Here is a 14,314-nt window from a genome sequence, read left to right on the forward strand (position 1 = left end):
GCGTCGTCACCGACCACGCGAGCATCTGGATCAAATCATTACTCGAGTTGCTGCATCAAGCGGCGCTCGTTCAAAACTGCATTTTAAAGCGAAGAAAGGCTACCGTATCATAACAATCACGTTTTTGTGTGTTAACCGGTACGCTACCTACTGTTCGACTCATACCCACTTGACGCTCGGTCGTTAACCAATGGAACTCACTTGCTTCCACCAACCAAATGTGTCGTTTGGAGGTGTAAAGTTTGGTGAGCGCAGGTTTATTAGTTTTTGTGTGATATATTATAAAAGGAAACAAACGTGTGAAGACTTTCCGCTTCCCATATCGTCGCCGTGGCCTCTGCCGCTTTCCGGTGATTCTTCTCGGCCATCTCTCGAGTTCTATAAATCCGGATCTCAAGAACCCTAATGATCTCGGGATCCCATTGAGAAGGCCTCGAATCTTGTGATCCCCGCCGGATTTGCAGGTGGCGACGGTTAGATCTTGCTTCGACTTGGACTCCGTTGGATTAGATCTGGTTTCGACCGCCTCCATTCTGCGACGAGCGCGGTCGAAGCTAAGCTAGGTGAATCTTGATCTGGAATCTTGGTCAGTCTCCGAAACCTTACCTCAATTATGACTCTGGGCTTTGTTTGCGGGCTTACATTTTATCTTCGAGGATCATATATGATTTGAATAGAATGCTCATAGCGGAGATGTGGTTTTCTGTTGTCTTTTTTGTTTGGGAATGTGTGATGTTTTATTTTGCTGGGAAGTTTAAAGTGAGAGCGCTTTTGGTTTTATGGGCCTGAAGTCATAGGATTCATCATGAGATTTCCGGGTGTCATCTGTTTGGTTCGTTCCAATTTTTAGGCCAATTGTTATATGGAGGTCGCTTTTGGTATATTTGTTTGTTTTACATGTTGCTCCTTGATCTTTTATAAGGTTATACTTGTCGAAACTTTTCAGCATTGGATAATCATGGATTATCTTTACTTCCTATACTATTTGCTTATTGTATGCTCTCATGTTCTCAGGTCTGGTGTTGTTGATACCACAACAAGAGATTTGATTTCTGGAACTATTGGCCGTCTATAGGCCAATTAGCAAGAGGGGTTACATTTGAGATGCCAAAGAACGGGATGATAGAATGCAGTTACTGTCACTCCAAATTTGTTTCACCAAGCCCCAGATCTGTATCAAGGGCATATGATAAACATAGAAGTAATGTGTCATCAAAATATCGTGCTCTCAACTTCCTTCTTGTTGTGGGTGATTGTATCTTGGTCGGTCTCCAGGTAATTTATATTGAATGGTCATGTAATCTTCAGATTTAGTTTTCCTTTAGAATATAGCAGAGTGTTGCACGCTTACATTTTATTCCCAGTGGCACAAGCTTGACTCGGTTAGCTTCTGTTTTCATTGGTAGAAATAGTTGAAACTTCGCTCATTTTCCATCTGTTGCCTTAGACACATGAATTAAGCGCTGGTCGGTACACATTGTGGTTGCCACATAATATGTAAATTTCCAGCAAATTATATGTACAGATAGAGGTGTTTTCACTTGTATTTCATGTGCTGATTCATGCCTGTTAAATGCTGCGCTCTACTTTTGCTTCTAGTTTGGTATACTGAACATGGCAATTCTGATGTCTCTCTCATTCGCTTAAGTGTTTTGACCTGTGGCATGGGCAGAATGCATGTTTTAGATTATTTTTGTAAATTGTCCCTTAATTAGATCAATTGAGTATAATATCAAGACTTGAAATTGAAAACTATTGTATGTCATATTGACAAACATTAAGACCTTTGACAAAAGTCAATTAGGCAACCACTATGAGCAAAGTTTTAATTAAAGCCTTTTCCTCCATTGCCCTTTTCTTTTTTGCCATTGCCTGACCTACATTTTCTTATCATAAGTATGGAGACAGATTAAGAGCCTAAGAGATGTGGGTCTGGAGTATTTGGATTGGTTACTGTGAACTTAAATATGGTTGCTTCTGATCATCAAAATAAAATATTTATAGTTACTTAATAAACAACTATTGCTGGTTGTGATATTTACTCCTTATCTCCCTTCCAGCTAAAGATTAGTGTACAAACATTCAGAGAAGAATCCATCATCTCAAACATGTATATAAGTTCATTGATCACTCATCCTAGGCAAGTTCATTGTCACTGCTGAATTTAGCGCATGTTTGTTGTAGATTTATTGGTTACTAAAGTTGCTATTGCATTTTTTTGGGAGTAATAACGGAGTCCATCCTGATCTTGTTTGGAACCACAATACTGTATGCAATATTGCGAATCTTTCCCATATAGACTGAGGAAACAAATGAACTAACGAGTTCTACAAATTTAGACAGTTTCTAACCATACAAAATATGATGACTTCAGTGTGAAATGATAGAAATATAATTTGTAATTATGATTTGATTCTTTTCATTATAATTTGAGGGATCACAACAATTCACTTTAGGTGAAGCATGATGATTTCTGTTATGGATTTGTTATATCCCTACTTTGGATCTCCCTAACCACCAAAAGGGGAAATATGCTCATAAATGAGAAACGAAAGGCAAGAGAGCTTTTATAACCTTTATAATACAGAGAAGGTAACGTATAATTGATACAGAATGATAAAAGCTCAGAGAGGCTCAACTGAACCTTTGTCATATATGCCTGGTGACAACATATGCTAATGTCATTATGTGCTAATATACTTTACTTCATTATCCTGTGCGTCTAACATAGAATGTGATCTCTCTTTTCTGTTGGGGTGGTGATGGTCACAAGTAGACATGGATTTGACATCTCATAACTAGAGCATTATTGCTGACCTGCTAACAGATCTCCATCCCTAAGGACAGGGTGGATCACCTACAAGACTGTCAATCTAGTGTGGTAGAAGCTAGGAGAGAATAACCTTTTCTTTTTTGTATGATGAGTTTACAAGAACATTTGAGATTCAATTTTTTAGAGTATGTTTTAGGTTTGAGTAAATAATTCTTGCTCTCGTGAACATGATTAGCCACATTTCTGGAGAATTAATCTTGCTTGGTATTGGTAAATGTGCTGATACTTAGGCACAAGTCAAATTTCAGACCATAGGCAGTCACAAACGCTATTCCTTGGGAACCTCTGATCAATCACATACACTTGCACTTATTATTGGGTGTTCATAGGACAAGCTCCTGTTTACAGTTGTTTTTTTCTGGTATGTAATATTGTGAAAACTTGATAGTGCTTAACCAGATCCTGAAATCTATTGCAGCCTATACTAGTCTATATGTGCAAGGTGGATGGCAAGTTCAAGTTTAGTCCTATCAGTGTGAACTTTTTAACAGAAGTTGCAAAAGTCCTGTTTGCCATCATTATGTTGTTATTCCAGGTTTGTCTTATTTCTAAGCTCATGTTTTAATATATATCTGTGGGAATCAGGTCAATTTATCCCGGCATTTTCCATTTGTTAGACACTTTGGAATTCAAGGGAATTTAGGTTCCATGATCTCAAACTGCAATTAACATGGACGACTTTATTAGCCAAGTAGCCTTTTCTTGAATATCTTTTTGAAGTTCTCTCTTAAACATGCTTAGAAGCTAGAAACATGGAGGTCTGAGATCAGGTCTAACAGCTAATCATAACATTTCTTAATTCAGCATTTGAGAGTTCTAAGCAAAGGGCTTGGATGTTGTTGATGATGATATATAAGTATTTGATGGGTATACTACTATTAATTTGAGTTTAAGTATCTTGGATATGTAGTTCGGACTCGGTGAATTTAACGGGGTCATTATCTCATCATCAGGTTAGATTGTGACAATTTGTATCAAAGGTGATAGTATTGGGATATGAGTGAAAGACTTGAATAGGAAAAGGGCTATAGGGCTACACGACACGACATGATGTATAGCCACCACTGGTTATGTTTCACATGCACCATACTAAGGTCTATGCTAAGTCTGATTTTGGGCTATGTTGGGCCGATGTTAAGCCCACTTTGAGTTTGTAATTCTCCAATTTAGTCCCACATCGGAAAATGGACAAAGACTTAGATTGACTTATAAGCGTATGATGAGTGTAATGCTATTAACTTGGGCTTAAGCATTTTGGGTTATTGGTTCAGGCTCAACGAAGTTAATGAGTTACTTATCCCATTAGTCTAGTCATGACGAGATATGTGCTATTCAAACATGAGTGAAGGCCTAGGGATGAAGACTATGGTTGTATAGCTTCATTGTTCTTGTGCATGATCAGGACTGTCCATACAACTGTAACGATAGACACTGTTCTCTTGTTAAGTCTTTATGATTGTTTCTTTCTGAAGAGGTTCAATTTTGATATCTCCACATGCATAACATGCGTAGAGTTCTATGGATAGTGCCAAATGATTGGATGATTGTGAACATGGATATGTTTGATAATTAGGAGAATATGGTTCTTTATCCTCTCTTTAACATATGATCATTTGGTTACTAAGTGTTGTTTTTGCTAACTAGTCTGAGAGTTAATCTTAGTACTTATTTGTAACAGGCTAATTTAGGGTTTCAAAACTATTGCAGTACAAACTGTCACATAAAGGCCGTAGCATGTACAGTTGTGTTATTTGTGTGTACCTGCAAGAATGGTAACTGGCCAATTTTCTTTAACCCTAAAGTCGGACCACGTTTACATTTTGAACAAAACTGATTAATGATGGCTATAAGAAATTGTACTCAAGTAGCTTTCTATCAAACTTTCAGGTGTGCTTCAGATACAGTAGTTTTTCCAGTTTTATGTTGACATTCTTTAGGAGTCAGCATAGAGGAGGATGGAGGATAGTATGCCACAGATTTGAAGATGATATAGAATGGAAATGTGATGGTCTGTTCTTTAAATTATGTGTTTGAGGAACTCAATATCAAATACCCTCAAATAATTCGTTGAATAGGTTGAATAGGCAGGAGCATTTTGCACTGGGTTTGCCCTTTTTGTTCTCTCTTCTATATCTCTGCTTTCTGATTTTCAGATTGTTGCTACTACTGTTAATTTGAATTCTTGCTTTCTGACTTTCAGGAGTCTTATGCACAGTCTGTAAGATTTTGTTTATATAAGCTAAGACATACTTTGGTATAATCATATTTGATAGATATTTGATCCAAACATGGCAGGAGTTCTGCTTTGTTTTTGTTTTTATGTATTGGTATGGTTTGTCATCATTTCTATATATAACTTGACAGGCTAGACAACAAAAGGTTGGAGAGAAACCCCTTCTATCAATTGCCACATTTGCACAGGTAGAGTATTTCTGCATGCCCAAAATTGACTGTCATGCTCATTGTAACTTTCATATTGTCATATTTTTATCTTTTGAACTTCTCTTGTAGTTTTTTTTGGGTGAGCATTCCTGATTTTGCAGCATCGTCTTTTAATCCATTATTTAGCATTTAGTTATGATAGCTTATAGCTGCTCTTTCTACATCATTTTCATGTATAATGCTTTTCTTTTATCATAAGTATACATCCCTTTAGTTTAATAGGGTATTGCTGGTATTGAACTTTCAAAATAACTGCTGCCCTGAACAGAAAACTAAAAAAAATTGAATCTTTTAGGTGACTGAGTCTATATCTACGAAAAATATTTGCTAGATAGACTTGAGTGCTCTTGTAATTGTTCACTTTAGGATTTAAAGACCACTGCTTGTTTCATTTAACTTAGAAGAAAGTGCATTTGAGAACTTTATTTGTCAGATAGAGAAGAAATTTGTCAGGCCTTGTCGGGAGAACTTTGTTTTAAATCAGACAATGAAATCCATTCAGAATTACAAAGAACAACTGATCTTTTTTGCAAACTTCTACACACAAATGTCCATTTCCATAATTTTGGATCCATTCTCTGGTCAATATTTGGTTGATCTGAGAGTTGATCTTTTATTTTGTACATTTTTATACAAGAATAATAAAACACATTAAAGTTGTGTTTTTTTCGAATTAATCAAATTTATGTGCATAAAGAAATTGTAATGAAATAAGATTCATCTGAATTAAATTTAGATCCTTCATTGTTTGTGCATTATTTTCAGCACCAAGGGTAAGAAAAATGTGGGAAAGGTTGATATGGCTTTTCTTGATTGTTTTTCTGCAAATTATAAAAATTATGTGGTTTAGGGTCATGGTTAGTAGTACCAACTGGATCATTTGTAATTCAATTTCTACTATGGCTTGCTTCATCTTTACAACCGAATAATTGATAGGGCTATCAGGAAATTTGATTTAGTGTTCATGCTATGATATGATATGGAGGTTATTCCAACATGTTGCAGGCCGCTCGGAATAATGTCCTTCTAGCCATTCCTGCTCTTCTATATGCAATCAATAACTACTTAAAGTTTATCATGCAGGTTTGTGTCCAGCTTCATATATTTTGAAAAACTTATAACTTACATTTACATTTGTTTGCTTTTAGCTATTGGTACATTTGGGTACTTAATATTGCTTATGTTCTCTACTTATTGGTTTCCCTCTCTTTGCAGTTATATTTTAATCCTGCAACTGTGAAGATGTTGAGCAATCTGAAGGTATTGCTTTATATAAATGTTAATTCATCACATTTAGCTTTTAAACCATTCATTTGCATGTAGTTTATTTTAAGAAACATTATTTGCTGGAATAATAATTACGTGGTGATGTCTGTGCTATGGTTAAATAGATAGAATAACAAATATGCTCATGGAGTCTCTTATTTTTGCTAGACATGGTTATGCATGATTTCTCTAGTTGGTGTATAGATTTTCGTTGGTGAAACCAGCAGGTCTACCATATAATTGACACGTTTAGCTTTCTTTGTGATGTAAATGGAGTCACTTGGATACACATATTATGTCATGTAGTTCTTCAGGTTTTGGTTTATTAACATTAAGCACATTGTATAGCAGAATAATATATTACTATGTTTTCTTTTCCATGTGGAAGAACATGCAAAGCATATTTCTCAGCTGCCTTTCTATTATTCAGTCAAAAACAATTCTGAATAACCAATCCATCTTATTTGTTCTCCTCATTACCAAATCTAGATTTTTTCAAGGATTTGTTCTTTAATCATTTGCTGATGTATTCTGTTCTATTCCATCATTTTCTTGGCTTGTTCATACAAGATGCTAAAAACTGAATTTATTTAATCGCATTATTGGTATTGACCTGCATTTATGCAAACTCTTGTAGGTATTGGTGATTGCTGTTCTTCTAAAGATTATAATGCGAAGGCGTTTTTCTATAATTCAGGTCAGTTTGGACTATTAAATGGGTAATGATTCACATGCATGATGTACTTTTATGGATGAGGCCAAGAGAAGTCTGCTGCTGTTGTGGATAAATTGTTAGATACAAACTATGATATGCTAGTCCTGAAGTGCTTGATATGAGATGATCTTCTGTGAGGGCATACCTGAATAATATAGCTTCTTACTGACCCTTTGTGATTTCTTATTCCTAATCATAATGTTTTGATCTTGGCCTGCATATTTTTTTCTTTACTTTTTTGTCATGGGCAGTGGGAGGCTCTTGCGCTTTTGCTAATTGGGGTAAGCATAAATCAGCTTCAATCATCGCCTGAGAGTTCAACTGCATTGGCTCTTCCAATTACAATGGTCGCTTATGTATATACACTAATTTTTGTAAGTTTTATCACTTTTATCTTTGGTATTTCTGTCACTTTTGCTTTCTACAAGATTTTGCTTGCTTTCTCTAGTTAGAATCTGTGAATTTTGATCAGACTTCAGAGCACTTTAGTTATGTTCTATTTGTGATTCTTCTACATCTTTTTTTATACATAATTATCAAACTTGAGAATGGAATTCTAATAAGTTGGATTTACTCCAAATTTTCTGTTATCATGAAACAAACATCCCCAAACTCCAATTGTAACCTTGTCTTACCAAAAGATCCCAGAATGTAACGAAGTTATTAACTCCTTTACCTGCTGGAATTTCAAACTTCTGATTGAATATCAAAATATATGATACTTTAGATTTGATTCAGCATGACATGTTAATTTTGGTTTATCATACTATTCTCTCTGTAGGAGAGGCTTTTGAGTATAAAATAATTGACAAATTCATGAAGGGTTGAGATGTTGAGTATCAGTATTATTAGATTACCTTTCTTCTAGAGTCCAAGTGATATAAATGTGACCTTATATTTATATACATACATACATACATTCATATATACATATATATATATATATATTTATTTATTTATTTATTTATTTATTTACATATACACACACACATAACCTTAGTTGTACAGAGTTTACTAATTGTACAGTTTATATAATTAAGTTCCACTTTAAGTTCTCACATGGTATCCTGAAATTGCAGGTTACTGTTCCATCAATGGCCTCTGTCTATAATGAATATGCTTTGAAAAGCCAGTTTGAGACAAGCATCTATCTTCAGGTGACTCTTTATGACAGAATGTAGTCTTGCTGAATACATTTTCAATAGATGAATAGCTGGAGGAGGATAATGTTATTAATTTAGTGTATTTTCTCCTTAAAATTTTACTCCATGATGTTATGCTGCTAAGTCATTTTTTCAATGCATGATACAATTTTCTATTACACTTTTGCAGAACTTATTTTTGTATGGTTACGGTGCAATATTCAACTTTTTGGGTATTCTAGGAACTGCCATTTTCCAAGGTGTGTCATCTTGACTCCTGTATGCAAAACATATTGGTGCCACACATTTGCTATGTTGTTGGTGACCAGTCCTTTACATTTTCTGAGTGGATCATTTTGTGATGACATTATTTTGGCTTGTGGTACACATGTTTCCGGTGAAAAATATTCCTGTATACGATCAGAAGGGCAAAGTTTATGTTCTTGTGGTTTTAATTGTTAAAAACTTTTGCTTTATTGTATTGCATCTTGGACAGCATGGCATTTCTCTGGAACCTGAACTACTCCTGTCTTCATATGCTTTTAATGAGCCAATCAGAAGTAACAGAACCTCTGGCCTGTCATGCTTATAAAGAAATGGCAACATTCAAGACTACGGTAGGAAGATTGATGGAACTTGAAAAGAAATTATACATTATTGGGATTGAAAATCCATGATATTTTTATGATATATTTTTGAATAAAAACTGTGAGAATTGAAGAACTTGGCTAGGAATTTTTTGGCACTGTGCTATACCAATCATCAATCTTTTAAGTGAAAAAGGAATCTCTCTAAAAGAATTTTGGTAACTGAATAGTGGATCTACTAGGAATAGCAAATAAGTGTATCTAAACACTGATCTTGTGTGGAGGGTATTTTAGTCCTGATGCTCAATATCCTCAGTACATGGTAGCATAAAACATGTTTTTTCTAACGCAAAACATGTGAAGGCTGCTATTTCGTAGGAATCCTAGCTCATTAATGTGGTTTTATTTATATAAATATAGCTACAGAATACGAATTAAGAAGGCTTCATGGGTTATTGCTTTACCTAGTTGTCAACTTAGCAATAGACCACTTAAAGATTGTGTCAAACAGAAATGGGCACCTTTAAAGACCTACTGTAGTTGCTGTATAGATCTTTACTGGTTGCAATGTAAGCTCATTCAATGATACATGTTTGGTTAATTGTTTATAACAATATATGCTTCTGATGTGTTGTAGAGTTACTAGGAAAGATAGGAAAAGAAATATTTTTATTTATAAACAACTAGGTATCACTTCGATAGAGGATTAGACGAGGGAAAATCATTTAAGATGGTACGGGCATATGCTTAGGAGATCTTCGGATGCGGTAGTCAGAAGAGGTTAAATGATTAATATTAGTGGTATGAAAAAAGATAAAGGAAGACCTAAAAATACTTTAATAGAAACTATAAATAAATATGTAAGTACTCCGAATTTAACTAAACATATGGTTTTTTACAAATCTCAATAACAATAAAATGTTCCTGTAGTCGACCACAAATAATTGAGAATTATGGCTCTGTTGTTATTGTTGTTATTGTTGTTGATGTGTTGTGCTAGAGATATGAATCATTATTTCGTTTCACATTCTAAAACTTTTACAGGGCCTAGGAGCTTCAATATCCTTGAAGGCCACTCGAAGGCAACAATGTTTTTGATATGCAACAATGCAGCACAGGGCATACTTTCATCATTCTTTTTTAAATATGCTGGTAAATTTTTCTAAATGTTGGTAAATTGGAATTGTTTCTGTGTTTGTTTTGTTGTTACCCACTGCTAGGCACCTTTAGTTCACTTTTACAATATTAGGGCATTTTTTTTTGTTATTAGTCAGAATACTAATTTTGATGCTTACAGACACAATCTTGAAGAAGTATTCATCTACTGTTGCGACAATTTTTACCGGCATCGCTTCCGCTGCATTATTTGGTCATACATTGACCATGAACTTTATCTTGGGGATTTCCATAGTCTTTGTATCTATGCACCAGGTATTTGCCAAACTTAAGTTCTTAAATTTATTAGAGCCTTTCATTTCTTCAATAACCTTGATATTTTTATATTAGTTCTTCTCTCCCATTGCCAAAGTCAAAGATGAGACACCAGTTGGAAAATTAGAAATGATGGAAACTGAACATCCCAGGTATGCCATTTCATTTATTTGATCATTCAGTTTTTTCATTTTCGAATGTATCTTGTCAACAACAGTGCCATTTAAGTTGGATTCCATTGACTGTTATTTAATAATAATAAATATTATTATTATTTCTTCTTGGGGTGTGAATATGTGATTTTTTGGGGAGTGGGTTAAGGGATGCCCTATTCCGAAATGGTCTTAATGTATTTTATTAACAAGTTGGTCTAACCAATAAGTTATTTTTAGAAATATCTTCCTTTGGAGTCTGAAGAATCAACCTTACATTCTTAATTGCTTTTTAATAAAGAAATCTTAGATATTGAATGCACATCTTCTAAATTACTATAATTTCATTCGCTAGTATGCTTGCTTTGTTTTCAGGTCAAAGGAAGCTTCTTTCTTAAACATGACTGCTGGTGCTGCTGAAGATGTAAGATAATTGTACAGCCCAACTGTTTGTTTATTAAGTATCAGCATATCCTTACACATCATAATCACTTTCTTTCAGGCCAGCCACCACATTGGACATGATGAGAGACAACCGCTTTTGCCCATTTAATTTAAGTTTGAGGTATCACTCCAATCCTTGTAAACTTTTAATTTAGTGCATTATCTGATAGCTAAGATGTTTCCAATCAAATCTAAGATGCACTTGAATGTGATAAGGAAAATCAAACTATTTTGTTTAAGAATAGATATAAACTAGATGCAACTTATGCAACTTATTCATCATATCTTAATAAGAACATCTCTTTGTCATATGCTATCAAAGATTTCTCTAAAGGTCAGACTCATGTTTTCTTGAAAATGAATGGAGAATGTTAGGATGAGAAGTTAATGATTATGTTCTACAAATGAGTCTAATGGGCCACAATATAATGTTTTTCACAATTTTTCTGCAAGAAGTGGTTGCTCGTATGTGTTTCATGTTTCACCAGGAAAGCAATAGTTTTTTTAGCAAGGAAAGCAATAGGTTTCATCACCATAGAAAATGAGCATGAATTTAGTGATGAGGCACATTGAAATTTTGATGCAACTTTACAAGTAGATTATTCCTGTTTGGGTAAGATTATTGTTGGTATAGGCAGTTGTTTGGACTTGTGAGCTTGTGACTAGGTAGCAAAATAATCTGAGAGTGCATATGTTTGTAAGACCTTACGTATTCATACTTGTGGATCCAGATATCTTATCTTCTGGGTTATGACAATATTTGTCTTGTGAGATTAGTTCATTTACAATATATCTTATCTTCTGGGTTATGACAATATTTGTCTGGTAAGATTAGTTCATTTACAAACACAATGTCTTAAAAGCGCTTTTAGATATCCATATTCCACTATGAGTGTCAATGTATGTTTGACAATCATGTGTTAGGTTACTCAAAAGAAATGAGAATGCATTGCGTTGGGTTTATCCTAGTGCCCTGGGACTTGGACTACTGCCTAGGCTTTAGGATGAATCTGTTGCTAGTTGATGCCTAACAGATCAGACACTTAACAGTTAGATTTAGAATGTTCATGGATAAAGTGGATGGTTCTAGTTCTGAAGACTAGGAAACAACTTATTCACATTGAACATAATGAGTTGTCTGGAGCAAACAACTGGAAAGGTTTGCAGCAAGTTTCTGCTCTTTTAGCTCAGGTTAATTAACCCTTCTTCATTTGAATTTTGTTACCTTGAAAAGTTTTTTGTTAATAAATTTGTCCTTTTATAGAGAAAGATACCATAGCGATTAATTTCATCCAACACTCCATCTTAATTATAACTTGGCAATTAAAATTGTCTGCTGTTCTATTGTTATTTCTTGGATTCTCCTGTAAAAAAGTATCGTTAATACTTAGACAATCTTGAAGCTGCTCACAGTTGCTGCATACTTACTTGACAATGGATTTGTACAACAGGTATAGCTGGACAAGTCTTCTTATTGACAGCATACAGTTGAAACACTATCTGGGTATAACAATTTTCAGAAAAGTGAAAAACCAGAAACAAATTTTGTTTTGGCTGGGCAAGCTCCAGACGAGTAAAAGGTCGCAGTCGTAGCTTAAAAGTACAGAAGAATGAAACGGAGAAAATTGAGATGGTGTATCCAAACATCCGCTGGTGGTGTAATTCAAGAAATGGACTTTGATACCATTTATTATAATTTCTTTTGTCTTGCCTTTCTATATTACATTTGGCTATTAGGCATTCTGATACCTGTTGTCTTCATCTTTATTCATGTAAAATGATATTTTTCCTATTCTTTTAATTGGTTAATAAATCCTTTTACACAGAAACATATGTCATGTTTTTTGCTAGCCAAAACAAGGGGTTTTATATGACTTTTACATCTTTTTTTCTGGTGTTCCACGATGAACAAAATCTTGGATGGAAACTAGAAGCCAGGGCTGTTTCATAAGCTTAATTTTATGTGAAATATTGGTTTGTTGCTCCAAGGTAGCAAACTATGATTGTGATCGTTTTATATTTGCCATAAATGAGAAAACATTCTATTGTCCAGTGAATTTATTTTGTACTGAAAGCTTGTCAACTAGATACATGTTGCAAAATGAACTAAACTTGGATTGTCTTAGATATTTGAAAAGAAGTTTCTTACAATGGTCCCCATAAACGTTCACAACTTCTATATTAGATTTTAGGTCAATCTTTCTACTCAAAATTCTAGACACTGAGTTTTCAATGTTCTCCTATTTGCTATAGCATGAAATTATTCTATATTTTTGTCTCTTGCTTTAACCAAGTAGTTTGAGGTCTTTGCCTACAATGTCCTTCCTCCAGGTGAGCCATCTCATCAGATTTTTGCCAAAAGTTTGATCTTTTAATTTTTTTTCTTTCACCCGTCTTTTTTTTTTTCTAATCTCTATTGGTTTTGCTAAATTTTTTAAGCTTATTTTTAAGCTATCTTGTTTGATTGACTGACCTCGTTACATGTTTTTTAGATAATGTATAACATGCTTGGGAATATGAAACTATAATATCATGAATCTGTACTAATTGAACTCTGCTCTCTGGAATTATCAAACTCAAGGAATGTGATCTGAGCGGCAATTGGGGAGTGCATTCTGAGAAGCTGAAGATGTTTTGATTAGAGCTTTTCGAGGTACACAAGTCTAACTAATCCTTCACAGGTGCTACCACCAGAGATGTTTTTTTTTTGAGGCACATACAAGTTTGTTAAAATCCCCTTTTTAACATCCAGTACAGATTAATCCCCTTGTAAACATTTCCTAGAATTCTTCTTGTTCATCCTGAGAAACTATGCATCATCTCTATTGTTCTTTAGAATGTCAACTACAAAGCAAGGGCAAATGTAGTTTCCTTCTAAAATGTGATCATACTCTCTAGATGAACATGTTGGTAGGCCTATGTAGTTTTCAAATTAACATGTTGCAAAAATATCCAGTATTATCCTTATAATTTAAATAATTATAATTAAAATAGTTTTTCTTGACATGAATCAAGTGACATCTATTCTTATAGTTGAACAGTGCCAACCCCCACATTGTCGCATCCACCATGTATGCATGCTTCCACTTCTTTAAGCTGGTAAGCTTTTATTTGCAGAATCCATATCTGACGTATAAATGGGGGAGTGTAATGGAGGTGCTTTCTGTATGCTTTTGGTCACATAATGTTCTTCAAGAATATATTGTTCACTTTTTGTCAATATATGCAGTCCCAGAAGCATCAGGGAACCTTGTGCTCCATCATATGAATCCCTCTCTGGATATTGGTGTATTAGTCAGTCT

At 34.5% G+C, this 14,314-nt stretch overlaps 1 protein-coding gene across 1 annotated transcript; it reads left to right on the forward strand.

The window, feature by feature from the left end:
• Nucleotides 1-250: 250 nt before the first annotated feature.
• On the forward strand, nt 251-12,833 carry LOC103968428 (CMP-sialic acid transporter 5). Its single transcript, XM_009381646.3, has 16 exons — nt 251-586; nt 1,015-1,275; nt 3,252-3,368; nt 5,198-5,254; nt 6,281-6,358; nt 6,491-6,535; nt 7,179-7,238; nt 7,508-7,630; nt 8,336-8,413; nt 8,589-8,658; nt 10,030-10,137; nt 10,283-10,416; nt 10,492-10,568; nt 10,944-10,992; nt 11,071-11,133; nt 12,464-12,833. Exons 2-15 carry the CDS (start codon nt 1,105-1,107, stop codon nt 11,119-11,121), a joined length of 1,218 nt encoding a protein of 405 aa, XP_009379921.2. The 5' UTR covers nt 251-586; nt 1,015-1,104; the 3' UTR covers nt 11,122-11,133; nt 12,464-12,833.
• The last annotated feature ends 1,481 nt before the right edge of the window (nt 12,834-14,314 follow it).

Source organism: Musa acuminata, chromosome BXJ1-10 (genome assembly GCF_036884655.1).
Source record: "Musa acuminata AAA Group cultivar baxijiao chromosome BXJ1-10, Cavendish_Baxijiao_AAA, whole genome shotgun sequence".
Taxonomy (NCBI): Eukaryota; Viridiplantae; Streptophyta; class Magnoliopsida; order Zingiberales; family Musaceae; genus Musa; species Musa acuminata.

Excerpts from the sequence above, each read along its gene's own strand:
- LOC103968428 (XM_009381646.3), top strand. The coding sequence starts at position 1,105 with ATGCCAAAGAACGGGATGATAGAATGCAGTTACTGTCACTCCAAATTT. Across the intron at positions 3,369-5,197 it reads TCATTATGTTGTTATTCCAG|GCTAGACAACAAAAGGTTGG; the intron begins GTTTGTCTTATT and ends ATAACTTGACAG. Across the intron at positions 6,359-6,490 it reads ACTTAAAGTTTATCATGCAG|TTATATTTTAATCCTGCAAC; the intron begins GTTTGTGTCCAG and ends CTCTCTTTGCAG.